We start from the raw sequence: 17312 nt of genomic DNA on the forward strand, positions 1-17312 counted from the left end.
TCTACTTGTGTCCTTCAACTGCTGGGCGACCTTGGTTCAACTATTTAGCCAGAGGGCTTCATCTGCGTTTGTGAAATGGGACCAAATTATCTTTCATTTCTTATTAACTTCTAAAATACTTTGCTGAAGAAAACGGACATACACATCTGGATATCAGTGCAGATTTCCTTATATATGAGGGCATAGCTAGTTTCTTTATTAGGTTTTGGTTTTTCTTCCTGTATCTGATTTCCAGAAATGAAGAGTGGAAATACATTGTATTTTGCCCCGTGTGTTTACTCATCTAAGATTTTCCATGTAAGGAACGAAACGAAAAATGGTTTGGCCGCGTCAGCGGTTGGAAGAGGAGGCCAGTGGTGAGCCTGTCAAAAGCAGATGGGCTCAGTGTCTTCAACTTTAGGATTTACCGTGGAGACCGGAAGGCGAATGAGAACCTTGGGGAAGAAGAAACTTACAAGAATATCATGCAGTCGGGGTAATGGGTTTATTGTACCTATTTACAAGTAAGCATTTACTGGTATTTTTGTCAAGAGTGAAGGACAAAGGAACACCAACCATTTTAGCATGAACACGACACAGCTGCAATAGACCAATACTGAGCATCAACACGGTCGAGAGAACACGGCGCCCAAAGCGAGCGCTTGCAGGTTGTGTAGTTAGTTACCCAGACAATAAAGGCCACTGTACCATGCAAGCAGTGCGCGATAATAACACACGATTGACCGGGGGACAGAGGGAGGCCTGCTGGGGCCTGGGGTCATCGGCCGGGAAGGGGGTCAGAATCTCGTAAATCCTCTGTATCTCTTCTCCACGTCGGGAACTTCTTTGGAGTAGCTTTCGCCTTCTTCGTCGGAGGGCAGAGAGTCGGCAAAGCGCTTGAGGAAGCCCCCGTACCTTTTCTGGTAGTCCATCCACCACTCGGGCCGACCGACTCTTCTCATGAAGCCCCCGTACCGCTTCTGCAGCATCTTGGCTTCTTGCGCCAGTTGGGGGCTGCCCTTCAAGGCTCTCATGAAGCCCCCGTAGCTCTTGCTCACGTCTTCATCATCACCGCCCTCGCGGTGGCGGCCGCCGTCTCGGGTCTCCCCAGGCCCCAGCAGCTCTTTCAGCAGGTCCGAGGAACTGGCCAGGGCGTCCTCCTCCTCCTCGGCGTCCTTCTTCATGAAGCCCCCGTATCTCTTGGCCAGGATCTCCCCTGCGGGGGCCTCTTCTTCCGGCTCCTGTGGATACAGCTCATCCATTTTCTTCATGAAGCCTCCATACCTTTTCATGAAGCCCCCGTACTTTTTGGCTAGCGCGTGGCTCTCCTCGGGGCTGCTCTCTCTGAGGGCGCTGGTGCCATCTTGAGGAATCTCCAGCTGGGTCAGCTTCAGGAGCTCCTTGCAGGTTTCCCAGGTCTTGAGAGAAGGCAGTTTCCCTTCACATTCCAGGGTGCAAGCCTGGGAAAGGAATCCCATTTAGTGATACAAAGAGGCTTTTCTGGTTTCATTAGGTAAATGGTTTTTCTCTCTCTCTCTCTCTCTCTGTGTGTGTGTGTGTGTGTGTGTGTGTGTGTGTGTGTGTGGAGTGTGCTTTCCTATGGAAACTCTTCTATGACAACGTGATTTCCAATTTCTCATTACAGCTTTTCAATATTCTGAACAGGCACATCAAAGGGAAATGGAATCATTGTGGGTAATTAACTGAGTCAAATTAGAATTTGTCTTTGAATTTGGACAGACTGTAGCTACCACGCCATTTCAGTATTGTAAAAGACTTTTTTCCACCCAATTTTAACCTCGACTGGCTGCCTGCACAATCTAATTTCACTGAGTAACCTTCCACTGTTGATTGCATTTTGTTCGAGCTTTTTCTAACCAAAAGGGAGAAACTTCTCTTTACCTAATTAGGGATATCATCCTCAGATTCCTTTTATCTTCTTGTCTTACAGATAAGGTCAATATTAATAATATTAGGTTGTTTACTTTCTTGTGTTACTATTCTACCTGGGATGGCATTTAGTATTCCTGCAAACATTATCATTCTTGAAAGAAAAACAGCAATTTCAGAATAAGTTGCAGAAGAAAGACATTCTAAAACTCAGTGTAAGTCTATGAATTACTTGGATGATGACATATTGAGTTGCTGCATGTTTTGTTTTTTGCCCCCTTGGTTGATTAAAACAGATTTAATCATCTTGAACAGAATCTTTCTTATGATGAGGTCTGATATGCAACTATGCATATGCAAATATTCACACATTATTCATGTTTCTTAACAGTTACCAATGTACAGAAAAGTTTCCCCTCCCAATGGAAATCATATTATTTGATAAAATGGGAATGAGAAGTGATCTGTATATAATTCCTTCTTTTTATTATGTAATAAATTTTAATCAGCATAAGATTTAGACTATGTGTTCTAACAATCTTAAGATTCTCTTCTATCCAGTAGACCACTTGGGCATAATAAAAAGAGAAGTAATATTGCATGACCATTTATAAAGTCTATATAATAGTTCTGGGCGTTTCAGGGCTTTTGGTAGCTGCCTCAAGTCTACTTATGGAACCCAGGTTACAGACCCTTGATTTAGTAAAACCAGGCCCAGTCTTGGTATTTAAAATATATTGGTATATTAATTTGTATAAAACACACACATGTTACTTTCACAATGCAAGAAAGTATTTTCTTAGTGCAACAAAATTCCTTAGGGTTCTTTAACCAGCTCCTAATAATTAAACTTTGTGTCTAAGAAAAGTAAAGAGATGCTTTATAAACCCCTCCAGATGATGCAATTAAAATGATCCTGTGTTACTCTGGACATCTGAGCAAGAAACAAAAACACCACTAAAAACATAAGCTGTTCAGGGGTCAATACCATTTCCATTCGACAATGAAATATCAACGATCTCTTTGCCAAAAATTACCATTGAACATTTTGTATACTGTCACCAAAAGGCTTTTTAATGTTGAGATTCTTTCAACAAGAAATGATGACAACCAGAAAACAAACAAAACAAAAACAAAAACAAAACACACACACTCATGCTAAAAGAAGTGATGTTAATTTATAAGTTCCAATATATGTCTATGCATCTGGACAACAACCCTGGCATGCCTGCTTAGCTTTGCACCCATCACCGAACAAAACACAAGTGACTTTCGTGTGGTAGAGTCTCCATATTTGTTACGTTGATTCTACATAGTTTTGGTCAGGCAACCTCATTTCTCATAGGTCTTCTGCATCTGAGCTAAAATTCCAGAACTGCCGTAATACCAACAACACAGTCATCAACAGAGTCTTTTGTCGCAGAGAAACTAACAACCCTACGTGTTGTTGGCAAACCAATCAGCCAAGGCAAAACCCATCAGCCAAACAAATCAGAACAACAAAGGCTAGATGAAGGGGATTGTTGCCCCTATTCAAGATGCAACATTTTATCAGAGTTTAAATATAAAGCCCTACTATGTGTCTTCTCTTTCAGGCCATGCAAGTACCTGTGCATATTGAATGAAGGGGACCAGGTACTTCAATTGAAACAAGCCAACATTTAACCTGAAACGTACACTTTGGCTTTTCTGGAATCCTTTCCTTAATTTTCATCCCTATTTTATATGTCTACATCACAACATTTCTTCAAAGGCTGAGATGGGGAACTTAACTCTTTGGATTAATACATTATTTTCTACTGAGCCTTTTAAGTCATCACGGAATGTCAACAAATTGAGAAGACAGTGCAGAGGCATCCCTGGAGAAGCCAGTTAAAATGAAGCTTCCTGGGTCCCCAATTCAGAGATGCTGATTCAGTAGAGCACCAAGGCTGATTTACCAGCACAGGGACTATGATTAGAATGAGTGGGGGTTCTTTGTTCTCAGCTTCTCTCCTCCCCTTCCCCCCAGCTTCTGTCCTGTAGTTATCTTTGCATTGTTGTCACCTCTTTGGACACCTTTCCTGTGCCTTTTTCATAGCAAAGTAAATTGTTGTCTTAGTGGGTATAACAAAAGTACATTCAAGGGAAGACAGAAGTTGAATTCCGGGGTCACTTGCCTGTAAGATGTGCTGATGTTTCTCCCCCTTCCACTGCACCCCCCTTCCTCTCCCTTCCTCCCGATCCCAACCCTTTCCTCTCTCCTATCCACAGGTGAGGGTAAGGGCTTGAGGGACCTGAAGTTGAAAGGGCTGGAGAAATGAAATCCAAAGAAAGACAACGAAATGTCACTAATGAAAAATGACATTATTTGCAAGAAGGATGGGAGGATGGGTTATGTGCAAGGGGACCTTCGTGGGATATGTTGGGAACTGGGGTGACCGAACATCGTCTTTGGGACAGGTGGGGTGACCACCAAATGCTCTCCAAGAGGCTGAAGGGCGCGCATCCCGGGGCTCCTGCATCCCCAGGGGTAAAACGAACTTGGTTTGTGGGGAGACGCTGCCTCTTTTATCGGTCCCTAGAGGGTCGCGGGTCCCGAAGCTGAGAGCTAGAGCGGGACTTTGGTAGGCGTTCAGGGAACGGTCGGACACCTGCGTCACCGCGGAGATCGGCGCCGCGGCGGCGGGACCGAGTGTGACCGGGGGATGCGCCCTGTCTGCGGACCGGCTCGGCTCCCAGGCCTCCCGCCCGCCCGCCTCGGTAACTCACCAAGGGGTTGATGTCGGTGGGGCGCGCCAGGCGGTAGCTGCACGTCGCGCAGTCCTGGCTGCATTCCGCCCTCACGGTCGCCAGGAGCCCGGGGCCGAGCGCCAGCAGCCAAGTGCAGAGTGTCAGGAATCGCGCCATGGGCTGCAGGGAGAAAGGGACGCGAACTCGGAGCGCGCCCGGAGCAGAGCGCGACCTTCGGAGGGACCCGTCGCCGGGACAGTCCCAGCCGGCGGCTGTCGAGCCGGAGCTCCCAGGGATGCGCCTTCCTGGGCCCCCCTCCCGCCTGGCCGACGCCGCTTTTGGAGGCCCAGGGGGCAGATGGCCCCGCGGTCTCCAGGTAGGCACTGCCACTGGCCCCCCGAGCCCGCGGATGCCCGGGGCTCTCTTTCTGGGCTCCCACAGCTTAAGGAGGATTCTGGAGAGAACACCACCTGCGAAGACCAAATGCAAGAGAACGGGAGCCTTGGGGCGGGGTGGGGCGTGGGGGGGGGGGAGACGACATTCACTGGGGTCACAAACAGGCACCCGAAGAAAGTTGGGGCGCCCCATGCAATGAAGGAAAACGCCGATTCGAACCGAGCGGGCGGACGGTCGCAAACGCACGCAGCAAAGGCGCGGTTTGGACAAGTTCACTCACGTTGACGCCGTTCGGATGGCGCAGGCTGGTCGGCGACATCGGGTCCCAAGCGCTGCTCTAGAAGGGAGAGAACAAGGCAGGTGTGAGGCGGGCGGGGATCGGGGCGAGCGGCCGGGGGCGCGGGCAGACGCGGGTCTCACCGTCGCGGTCCTCGGCGTCGCCGCGGGGCCGCGGGCTGGACTGCAGGGCTCGGCGCGGCTGCCTCGCCTGGCCTGACTGTCCCGGGGCTGGTGGCGGCTGGAGTCACTTTATAATTAGCCCCCAAGCCAAGGAGGCGAGCGCGCCCCAATCGCCGGCGGGCTGCAGCTGACGCAGGCCCTACGCCAGTCCCGCGCCGACGCCCTCGTGGGAGGGGTCCGTCCCGGCCCCAGCACGCGGGCCCGGGGGCGGGGGCGGGGGGCGCAGGGTGGCTCAGCTCGCGGCTGGGTGACACATCGAGGCAGTCAGGGCTTGTGGAGAGAGAGTGGGATGACATCAAGTCCCCCCCGGGTGAGGTCACTGAAATCGCACGCCCTGGGGGTGCGGGCTCCACGGAGAGAGCCGAGGGGGAGGCGTCAGGAGGGGCAGGTGGGCAGACTTAGATTTCTGAAATGTGCTGGAGACCCTCCGAGCGAGTGAACCTGCCCTTTCTCCGCCTCCCCCTGGGGCACTGGGTGGTCGCGGTGGGTGCCCGGCACGGCCGTCCCGAATGTCATTTATGCACCTGTCTGTACCCACCTCCCCCACTGGATTCTCAGGTCCCTGCCTCAGCGTCTAACCGCGTCCGGCGCATCGTCGGAGGCGCTCAGGGAAGGGTTAAAGTACAGAAAGATGGAAACTTATCGGGAATCTTAGAAATCCCCGGACAGCTTTCCCCTTTCGCGTTCGTGGGACCCTTGCCCAAACGTGGACTGGAACAGCGTTCCTCTAGGGACAACACGCCGTGCAGCAGCGGCGGGAGGGGACCCGCCTTTACCCAGCTCCCTAGCCAGGCTTCCCAGTCGGGGACACGCTGCCTCTAGCGCTGTGCCCAGGGTGTCCTGGGGGTTTTGATGAGTGACAGGGGGGTGCAGGGCGGGAGTGATGCTAGCGTGCCAGGACTGGCGAGGGAGAGACGAGCGACGCGGTACCCCGGGCGCCTGGGGCTTGGGGGCGCACCTCCGCTGCTCAGGGAGAGGGCCAGGAGCCGGCGGTGGGGTCTGGGGCTGCGGGTTGAGGCTCTCACTCCGCCACTTTCTAGTTCTGCGGAACATTGCCAAGAAGCAAGTTATGTGTCTTATGTAAGGCCTCACTTTCCTCGTTTGGCGAATAGGAACCAGAGGGAATGTGCCGTTCGTAAGGTTCCAGAGAGGCGTAAATGAAATAATGGGCGAAAGCATTGATTTAGCCTTGTGTCCGGCCTATAGCAAGCCCTAGAAATGCGCATCTGATCTGACACCTGTCATCATCCTCCCTTTGGTTTGTCCATCACCCACCCATCATACATCTATTGTTTATTGATCCAGCCACGTATCCATCTGGCCTGGCCCTAGAGGGAGGCCACAAACTGTCCCAGAGCCCAGAGGGAGGCCACAAACTGTCCCAGAGCCCCCCCCCCCCACACACACACAGAGCCTCTGGTCTTTCCCAGCCACACGGACCCGCCACGACCTCAGCCTTCGCAGGTGCCCGCAGCCTCAGGGCTCCGCGGAGGCTCGGGCCGCGCCGCATCTCCCAGTTTTGTCGCTAGAGGGCAGCGCTCTCCTGCGTAGCTTTGCGGGCGCAGGGAAGGGGGCTCCGCGGGCCCGCTCGGGACCCTCACCCCGGGTGGCCGCAGCGCCGCAGCAGTGCATGGCCTGCCCTCCGGGCAGGGGCAGCTCTGCGGCGGGGGACCTGGAAATGCTAGCGTCCGGGGTGCGGCCGCAGAACGCCGGCATTGACATCTTGCCGGAAAAGCATCACATGCCTCTGGGGCCCTTCAGCCTCTTCGCCATCAGGGGGCTGATAGAATCGTCCCCAGCTACTTTCTCTCTCTCTCTCCCCGACCGAGAGGAGAGCTGACATCTGTACCTGAGGTGTCCCCAGTGGCCTGGGCTTTGTAGTCCGTGCAAAAGGAGCGCACGAACAAATCCTGCCCGACAGGAGAGAAACCCCGCTGTATCGGAGCCCGGGGAACACCTGGCATCGCCTAAGAAGTGTAAAAACACAATCGGGGGCAAGAGGCTGAGACGTCTGTGTGTGGGACGACGGCACCACGTGTGGCTTCCTTAGGATACACGGGGCTAGACACGGAAAAGCTCCTTAGAATCTGGGAAAAGTATGGAAACTGAAGGGTGAAAGGAGTTTGGGGGAGGGTTTATTCCAACCCTCACTTTACAGATGGGGGGGGGGGGAAACCCGGCGCGGCCAAGTGACATCCAAGGGACTGGCCCAGACAGTGGCAAAACCAGGTTCTGCCATACCTTTCTGGGGAGGCCTCAGATTTGGTTTGTTTCTGTTGGAACAATCAATGTCTACTCTGAGTTAGTTTCTCTCGGTGAGTCTGCATCTTGCAGGTTCTTAAATGTCAGGAAAGAGAGGGGCACCTGGGTGGCTCAGTCGGTTAAGCATCCCACTCTTGATGTGGGGGGGGGGGGCTTAATCTCACAGTTGGTGGGTTGGAGCCCCACGTGGGGCTCTGTGCTAACAGTGCGGAGCCTACTTAGGGTTCTCTTTCTCCCTCTCTGTCTGCCCCTACTCTGCTTGTTCTCTCTCTCTCTCTCTCAAAACAAATAAACTTAAAAAAAGAAATAAATGTCCCTTCCCCCCATCTGCCCTTGGAGGCTGAAGGGCATGCATTTTGTATTTATTTCTTTATATTTGACTCACGGCAGTGGGTTGCAAGGAATTCATCTTTTCACGATCCAGTAAATATTTTTAAGAACTAATAGATATGGCAGTTACCTTCTGAGAAAAGACTGTTCTAGAAACCAGACTCACCAAAGGGAAAGGAATCTTCTCTTAAGGCATTTAATCCAGAGAATTCTGATTTCCATGTCAGGATCAAGATGTCTCCTTCTTCTGATCCTAGGGTCCCAAACTGTAGATAAAGGGATTTACTCCAGAGACCAAAAAAAAGTGATTTGTAAAACCTTGACGATGAGTGGTGTTCTGGTTGCTGTAGGAGGGATTTTAAAAGTCCTTGCAATATTCTCTTTCATCATCTCCAGGATGGAAAATGCCTAAATTGAATGCTGTCTTTCAAGTGTCCGTGCTCCGCCTGCCACTTAGATACAGATACTTTATTATGGAACCTGCTACCTCTTTGCCCCTCAGTCCCTAACATATCAGTAGTGGGAACACGGCAGTTTCGCACTCCAGGGATTGTGTAACGTTTCAGCATAAAAGCACCATGTTCTAACATTTCAGATGTTTGGAGTCCTGCCAGAGGCACGGTAAACTTGCCTTTTTCCGTTACAATCTAGAGCATAGGCTTTGCAAGCTACGATTCTGTGAGCTAGGCGCATTACCGCAAAGGATCCCTGTTAAGGGATTCTTCTTCAGACTGGCTCAGAACACAGGTCACAGACAGATTCTAAGTGGGATTGGTTGGAAGGGGATGCTTTTATGGTGTGATAGATCCCCACTTCAAGGAAAATGAGTCTGGTACAGTCTCACTCTGAAAAATTCAGGAAACAAAATAAACCCCTTAGAAGGAAAAGTAACCTGGTGCAAAGTCACCTAAGAGTAAGTTTAAATAATAGATAACGTGTCAGCGTATCAGAAAGGGGGGGAAGGGTGAACAACAATAAAAACAGCAGGGAAGGGAAACTAAACGCAGCACATCAAACATAATGTGTACACATGTGTAAACTTAGAATTGAAACAGAGTTCCTAAATTAGGCCTTCAGCTCTCAGACATGAAAAACTAAATTTTAGGGCTAAGCATAGGTAATTAGACCATGAATAAAGCAAGTCACATGATGACTGATTAGATTAAATGAAGATATAGCTGAGGATCTAACCAATATATGGATTCTTTTTTTTCTTCTTCTTCTTCCAGGCATCTGAATCTTAATTTTATTTCTTACTCCAATAAGGAACAGAAAATCTAATTTTAAACAAGGTATGTTTTATAATATTACTAAAGAATAGAAATTTTTAAAGAATAAATCTTACAAAAGAGGTACAGAGCCTTAATAGAGAGCATCAAAAAATGTTCACAAAAAACACGACCTAACAAACGGAAAACATAATCCCTAATTTAATTACTTCCTGTGGTGTCATTTATCTTGTTTCTCTATCTCCTGCATTTCCTAGAAACTGAAATTTACATCTTAAGTCTTGCTAGATTCAGATGAAGCGTTTTTGACTAGACTGCATCAGAGGTGAATTTGTCTACTTTATATTTCATGACATAAATATATCTGGTCATCCCATCATGACTGAAGCTAAGAATAGTCACTGAATTAGGGTGATGGACCACTTGACTGGAATGATCTCTGGTTCTTTTAGTTATCATTGGCAAGAAATTATTTTCATGGTCATTATAAAATTTATAACGAAAGTAAAGAATCCAACAACATTTCCCTGTCTCCATTGACAAATGTAATCCGTTTCTTTCGCTAATCCAAAAATACTACGAACTCGGACTTTTTCCTATCACGGATTTAAAAAATGACCGTGAAACTCGACCTGGCAGATCGCACAACCAATCCCCCGCGGCCAGTTTGTAAGTACTAAAACCACATCCTCCGCATAGAAATACACTTCCCATGTTTTCAAGGTCGAGATTTGGGGCTGTAGTCCGAAGCTTGGCCTCTAGGCACCTGCCCGGCTTCGCTTCGGGTTGTGGCAGCATGCTTCCCGGGCACAGGTGAACAAACCCGTCTAGACCTCCACGCCCCTTGTCCGGCGGAGGTAGGACGTACCCGGTATTGGCTGTTCAGTAATGTCCAGGTGCTGTCGCGCTGTCTTGCTTTCCACACCACGTCGCAGGGTTGCTGTGCATTCAGGACGTCCCTCGTCCGGCTCTCTGGTTCTGGGATGGGTGTGGCACTCAGTCAGACTCTGCTCAGATCAGGTGGCCTTCAGAGGAGCCCCAGATGAAGCCATTCTCACTCTGAAGTGACTGGCCCCAGGACTCCAATGACCTCGTGTCCAGCCCGGCTGCCTCGTGGACGGAGAGTAGTACCTCCTGGCCTACTGGCCACTCATGGCACCCTGTCTTGTAAGCTCTACCAGGATGCAAAAGCTGGGGGCAAGCTGGAAAAGTTCAGATGTCTGAAGGATTCCAGAACAGCTTAACTTTCAGAGACTGAGTTTTGGAATTGCCCTGAAGAAATTTGATAGCCGCCTCAGAGCCATGTTAGGAAATTGCCTTGCCTCTTTGGAACTAAACCTTATTTAACAACTCGAGTTTAATTTGCTCTGGGTTGTTTCCAAAATCAAATGGCTGATCCCGTCTGTAGGACCTGCAGAGAAGGCAAAAAATATTAATTGAATGAATGAATGAATGAATGAGTGAAAACATGCACCAAGGAAGCAATTTCCACAATTGAGGCGGTGCTGGAGGAGAGGTTCGAAATAGGTTTTGAGCACCAATAAATCCCTGGAATAAATGCCCGGGGTCCAGTTTACCTGAAATTCTGGCGGGATATTCCTTGGCATATGACCCGCAGCACAGAGCTTTACACATAATGGAGACTCGGTAAAGTTGTTTTTAAAAACTACCTTGCTACTCGTAGTCACCTCTTCCATGGTTTCCATGTTCGTGTGATGGATTCAACAGGTTAAAATATTGTCATAAAATTATAGGGGCGCCTGGGTGGCGCAGTCGGTTAAGCGTCCGACTTCAGCCCGGTCATGATCTCGCGGTCCGGGAGCTCGAGCCCCGCGTCAGGCTCTGGGCTGATGGCTCAGAGCCTGGAGCCTGTTTCCGATTCTGTGTCTCCCTCCCTCTCTGCCCCTCCCCCGTTCATGCTCTGTCTCTTTCTGTCCCAAAAATAAATAAACGTTGAAAAAAAAAATTAAAAAAAAATTATATAAGCCAAAATCCTGCAGGCATTCACTTCTAACTCTATCATTAATTCTCTTGATATTTCCTTTGTTTTGTATAGATATTAGAACTTAGAATAAAATTTTTTTTAATATCTATTTATTTATTTTTGAGAGACAGAGTGAAAGAGAGAGAGAGAGAGAGAGACAGAGAGACAGAGAGAGAGAGAGAGAGACAGGTAGAGAGAGAGGGAGATAGAAATCCCAAGCAGGGGATCCCAGCACAGAGTCTGACGTGGGGCTCGAACTCACAGACTGTGAGATCATGACCTGAACCAAAAATCAAGAGTTTGGATGCTTAGCCCACTGAGCCACCCAGGTGCCCCTAGAAAAAAGAGTTTTTTTAATATGCTTGTGAAAATCAGTCCAGAGAAGGTCGTGTGTGTGTGGCACAAAACGAGGTGAGAGAAAGTAAGGTTGGAATATATGCATTTTTTCCAACTCTGAAGCTCTTATCTGATAATCCATTTGGTGGAGGAACAAACCCGGTGAATATCTTAGCAGATCCTAGAAGATATCCTAGATATCCTAGATAAAATCCTGCAAGATTTTATGAAGAGAAACAATTATTTTTCTATTAAGAGCTTAGGATCAGAAAATGCTAATTTGAATTTCTGTTCTGCTTTCAATGGAATGTATACACTTGGGAGTGTGAATTTCTAAACCTCATTTTTCTCATCTGTGCAATGAGGATAATAAAAAACTACCTGCATTAACTTGTTGCCTGGATTAAATGAAAAACGAATATATGGACAGTGTTAGGTATTGCATTTATATTAGCGACCCTTTTTATTGTGCTAAAGAATTTCTGAGGCAAAATGTTTTTTCCTTGGTTTCTGGATTGTCATGTTAGAAGCCTCTCATTTTTGAAGCTGTGACTTGTTTGCTTTAGTGGAGTGTTCAGATAATGAAAGCAACTGAGTATTTTGATAATGGGTGAAGGACACAGGTTTTTTATCTACCTGGATCCAGTGCTCCAAATTAAAAATTACAACCACAGAAGCGCCTGGGTGGCTCAGTCAGTTAAGCGTTCGACTTCGGCTCAGGTCATGATCTCACGGCTCGTGAGTTCGAGCCCCACGTCAGGTTCTGTGCGGACAGCTCGGAGCCTGGAGCCTGCTTCGGATTCTGTGTCTCGCTCTCTCTCTGCCCCGCCCCTGCTCGCGCTCTGTGTCTCTCTGTCTCAAAAGTAAATAAGCATTAAAAAAAAATTGGAAAACAATTACAACCATAGAGCAATTTATAATAACTGTAGGTAGCAAGCTGCTTCATAAAACTGTAATAAGGTATGCTGAAAGAACTGACTTGTGGATAGCACAATCTCGTCGATTATTATTGTGCTTGGGAATATATTATAGGGCATTAATCTCCAACATTTCTGTGTATAGCAGAGCAAATTAGGGGAGGAAGATGTAAAAGAGGTGCTTGGCCCAGGGCACTTGGGGCCTCCATAGGAGGGCAGAGTTGGAACAACAGGAGAGAGAGAGAGAGAGTCCTAAAACAAGGTACAGACAGGAAGGAGCCCATCGATGAAGACAGCTGTGGGAGGCCGTGGGCGTGGTGGTCTGGGGGAAAGCACCCGGTCACTCAGGGCAGTGTGACACAGGGAACATTGACTCCTCTACACCCCCTTTTCTCTGCAGTGTCCACTCCCCCAGGGAGCTAGCTGCCTCCAAGAAGAGTTGTGCAGAGATGTGAGGAGAAGAGATGTTTTTGTTCCTCATGTATAATGTGTTGGTGTGGGGTTTTTTAAATTTTATTTATTTATTTTGAGAGAGAGAGAGAGAGAGACAGTGTGTGTGCATGTGAGTGGGGGAGGGGAAGAGAAAGAGCACATGCATGAGAGAGAGAGAGAGAGAGAGAGAGAGAGAGCTCTGTTAGCGCAGAGCCTAATGTGGGGCTCAATCGCACAAACCACGAGATCATGACCTGAGATGAAATCAAGAATCAGATGCTTAACTGACTGAGCCACCCAGGTGCCCAACTGTGTTCGTGTATTTGACCTGACATCCTCCAGAGACGATGTGGGAATCAGTCAGAGAGTGGGCATGTTGGGATCATCTCTATCACTTGCCCAGTCCTTCCTTCTCCCCCAGAGGATGAGACACACTCACTCAATAATGAATGGACATACACTTGGGAGAAGTTCCTGGCCTCCTTGCTGTAGGACCTCCTTCCTGATGGATTTGCTTCTTTTACTTCCCCTGTGTCCGATTTTGCACACAATATCTCCCAAGCCCTTAGGGAAGTTTGAGTCATTGACTACCCCTTTCTCCCATGTATTGCTAGTCTTTGCCTCTCTACTGTTTCTTTGTCCTCATATTCCACTCCTAAGCACACAAACTTGCTTGTTTTTTCTCTTATGTTTAAAAGAACACTTTCCTGGGGTGCCTGGGTGGCTCTGTTGGTTGAACGTCTGACTTCAGCTCAGGTCACGATCTCACAGTTTGGTTCGTGATTCAAGCCCCACATCAGGCTCACTGCTGTCGGCGCAGAGCCTGCTTTGGATCCTCTGTCCCCCTCTTTACCCTTCCCCCGCTCATTCTCTCTCTCTCTCTCTCTCTCTCTGTCTCTCAAAAATAAATAAACATTTAAAAAATAAAGGAACACTTTCTTATATCTGTAATAATTCTTCTCCCAGCCCACCTTCTATCCTACCATTATCATCTCTTTGCAGTTAGGGTGTTGAAGAATGGTCTAACTTTTTCATTGGCCTTTTCCATCTCCCATGACTTCCTTATTCCACTGTCATTTAGATTCTGTGCTTACCACTCTAGCGATATCATACTTGTTAACGTCAGCAATAACCTATGAGATGAGGAGCCAAGAAACTATTTTCCGTCCTTATATTACTTGTCAGATCTGCCGTACTGGACACCGTTGACTGTGTCCTCTTTCTAGGTATTGTCCTTGAAGCTTTTTTCTCGTATCTTCTCAGTTGTTCCTTCTTTTTTTTTATTAAAAAAAATTTTTTTTTTAGCGTTTACTTATTTTTGAGACAGAGAGAGACAGAGCACGAACGGGGGAGGGTCAGAGAGAGGGAGACACAGAATCTGAAACAGGCTCCAGGCTCTGAGCTGTCAGCACAGACCCTGACGCGGGGCTCGAACTCATGGACCGTGAGATCATGACCTGAGTCGAAGTCGGACGCTTAACTGACCGAGCCACCCAGGCGCCCCTCAGTTGTTCCTTCTTACTCTACCTCCTAGACTTTTTCTTCTCCATCTGCCCCTTAAATGGTGATGTTCTCTATGGTTTTGTCTGGTGCCTTATCTCATCTCAAGTTATTTATACGTTCTTCTCGGGAAAAGCTATCCACTTTAGGGCTTTACCTTTATTCATATATTCATTATTCCCAAGTCTTTATTTTTAGTTCAATTTAGTTTTCTGTCTGTATGAGTTTGCCCCAATTTATACGTTCTCCAGGCACCTCAAACTTAGTCTGTGTTCAACTACTTTAGTCATTTCTTCTTCACGTCTGCTCTCGCTTCTGTCTTCTCTCTCAGTGAATGACAGACATCTGGAAATCATTCTTTTCAAATCTTGCACTTAGCCCTTCTAATGGATGTGTACTGACACCTTCTAATTTAATTTATACTTCCCCGATGACTAATGATGTTAAGCTTCTTTTCAGGTGCTTTTTGGCCAGTCATATTTTGTGATATGTCAATTTACATATTTTGCCCATTTTTATTTGACTGTTTACCTTTTTATGATTGGGTTGTCAGAGCTCTTTGTATATTCTGGTTATAAATACTCTGTCATAAAGGCACACCATGAATATTTTCTTCCAGTGTCAAGCTTGTCTTTTTATTTTCTTAACTATGTTTTTGAAGCACCAAAGATTTGTGCCTTATCTACGAAATCTTTACCTACCCCAAGGTTGTAAAAGAGACTCTCCTCTTTTCTTCTGGAAGTTTTACAGTTTTAGTTGTTATGTTTGGGCCTTTGATATATACCAAGTTAATATTTGTGTCTGTGATAAGGGTCAAAGTTAATTTTTTTTTTAAATGAATACCCAGTGTTTCAGCACTATTTCTTGACAAGACTATTCTTTTCTCATGGAATTATCTCGGAAACTTGATCAAAAATCACTTGACCATAATGTGAGGATCTATTTCAAATTCTCTATTTGATTCTCTATCAAATTCTCACTGATTAAATGTCTATCTTTAACATTCCACACTCTCTTGATTACTATAGCTTTATATATGTATAAAATACATATATTGTCTATCTTTAACATATATATCTCTATCATATCTATCTCTAACATATATAAAATATATAATGTCTATCTTTAACATTCTACACTTGATTACTATAGCTTTATATTAAGTCTTGAAATCAAACCATAAACCTTCCAACTTTGATCTTTTTTGTAATTGTTTTAGCCATTATGAGTTCTTTACATTTCCGTATAAACCTCAGAATTAGTTCATCAATTTCTACAGAAAAGCCTGCTGGGATTTTGATTGAACTGAATTAAATCTTAGATCAGTTTTGGAATAATTGACATCTTAACATCTGTGTCTCCCAATCCATGCATGTGGTACCTCTTTCCATTTTTCTCAGGTTTTCTTTAATTTTTTTCTCAGCAATGTTTTATGGTTTTAAGTGTGTAGGTATTGCATACTTTTTTATTAAAAATTAAAAAAAAATTTATTCCTGAGCATTTCACACATTTTGATCTCTTTCAAATCATATTATTTTAAAGCTTATTTCCCAGTTGTTTGTTACTGGTTCTATTTTGTTTTTAATAGAGGGACACACTTTGCTAAGTACTAATGTTATTCTGTGTTAGTTTATAAATGATCGTGCATTTCTCCTCTCCTAGCCTGTAGGTGACTTTCCATAATCATGTTTTTATTCTCCTTATGTAGGCACTCAATAAAACCTGCACAATAAAAGTTTTCTGAATGAAGAGATCACTTTCAAGATCAAGTTCGTTTTGGTTTCGTTTTCAAAAGACCGTTAAAAAAGGCTCAGAATTTAAAACTCTGGGAATTCTCATAGCTTGAGCTAGATCTGAAAAGCAGGGTGAAGTGATTTGGCAATTACATGACTGATGTGAAAAATGTGGACATTTCTCTACTTGAGTGGCATCGAAATGATCTATTGTTCATCTTAACAAGATAAGTGTCAGATCACATCTGACTTGTGCTATCTCAGGAGAGAAGCCTAAAAAAGAGGAAAAGGAATGTTAACAATCGATTCGAAAGCCACAGCCTTGCACACAGATGTAAGGAGTAGGAGTTGATGTAGCTCAGGAGCATTATAGAAATTATAGAGCAATAGAATCTCAGGGTTGCAAGAAATCCTAGAGGCAGAAGGAACTGAAGACTTAGAGGTATATAGCTGGGTCAGATGAAAGTGTGTTCCATTCCAATCTTGAGTTTCCATGGTTGTTGAACGAGATTACAGATGTATCTTAATTTTAAAAAAGTCCCATCATCTAGAGAGAGGAGGAATTTCTCATCTTGGTGAGTAGTGCTGCCATCTATTTTGGGGGCTGGAAACCGGAAGCTTCAGCTCTGTCTAGGTGCCCCTCACCTCAATCCTCTTTGGGTGTTCTGGTTGAGGCGGTGTTTCTAAATAAAAACAGTCCATATTTTAAAACGAAAACCGATAACTAAAAATTAATTATCTTGATGTTAGATTCAGACTTTTTGCAGGAAAAGCAAGATTTCTGGCTTCTCCTGGAGAGAGGGATATGTGGAAAGCTTTGGCCTTGGTTCTGTAATGATTGGAGCTGCAACTGATTGGGGTAAGGAGGGGCTGCTCTCTTTATGTGCTCTCTCTAATTTTCCATAGTCTCCACCATCCCGACCCCCAATACTCTTTACTAATCTGATCTGCTTGGCCCCTAGAGTCGTGTGACTTTCCCAGCCCTGATGTCTGGGAATTCAAATGTGATGTGAGCATCATGCCCCGGTGACTCTATCTTTTCAGCATCTCCCGAATCCCTCACCTCCTCTTTCACCCCTTCCTCACTGCTTTTACCCGGGGCCCTCGCTGCTTCTCAGGTGGATCACTGCCACCCAGTTCACTAAGTGCCACA

At 46.3% G+C, this 17312-nt stretch overlaps 1 protein-coding gene across 1 annotated transcript; it reads right to left on the minus strand.

The window, feature by feature from the left end:
* Positions 1–465: 465 nt before the first annotated feature.
* PENK (proenkephalin) lies at positions 466–5551 on the minus strand. Its single transcript, XM_043601112.1, has 4 exons — positions 5398–5551; positions 5258–5314; positions 4621–4761; positions 466–1439 (listed from the first exon to the last, which is right to left on the minus strand). The coding sequence occupies exons 2-4, from the start codon at positions 5294–5296 to the stop codon at positions 777–779; spliced, it is 843 nt and encodes a 280-aa protein (XP_043457047.1). The 5' UTR covers positions 5297–5314; positions 5398–5551; the 3' UTR covers positions 466–776.
* Between the last annotated feature and the right edge of the window lie 11761 nt (positions 5552–17312).

This window comes from Prionailurus bengalensis, chromosome F2, assembly GCF_016509475.1.
Source record: "Prionailurus bengalensis isolate Pbe53 chromosome F2, Fcat_Pben_1.1_paternal_pri, whole genome shotgun sequence".
Taxonomy (NCBI): domain Eukaryota; kingdom Metazoa; phylum Chordata; class Mammalia; order Carnivora; family Felidae; genus Prionailurus; species Prionailurus bengalensis.

What these genes read in the sequence shown, in the direction of transcription:
- PENK (XM_043601112.1), bottom strand. Translation starts at nt 5,296, where the DNA reads ATGTCGCCGACCAGCCTGCGCCATCCGAACGGCGTCAAC. An exon ending in GCCATCCGAACGGCGTCAAC is followed by an intron (nt 4,762 to 5,257) that starts GTGAGTGAACTT and finishes TTCTCCCTGCAG; the next exon opens with CCCATGGCGCGATTCCTGAC. An exon ending in CCACCGACATCAACCCCTTG is followed by an intron (nt 1,440 to 4,620) that starts GTGAGTTACCGA and finishes TTCCTTTCCCAG; the next exon opens with GCTTGCACCCTGGAATGTGA.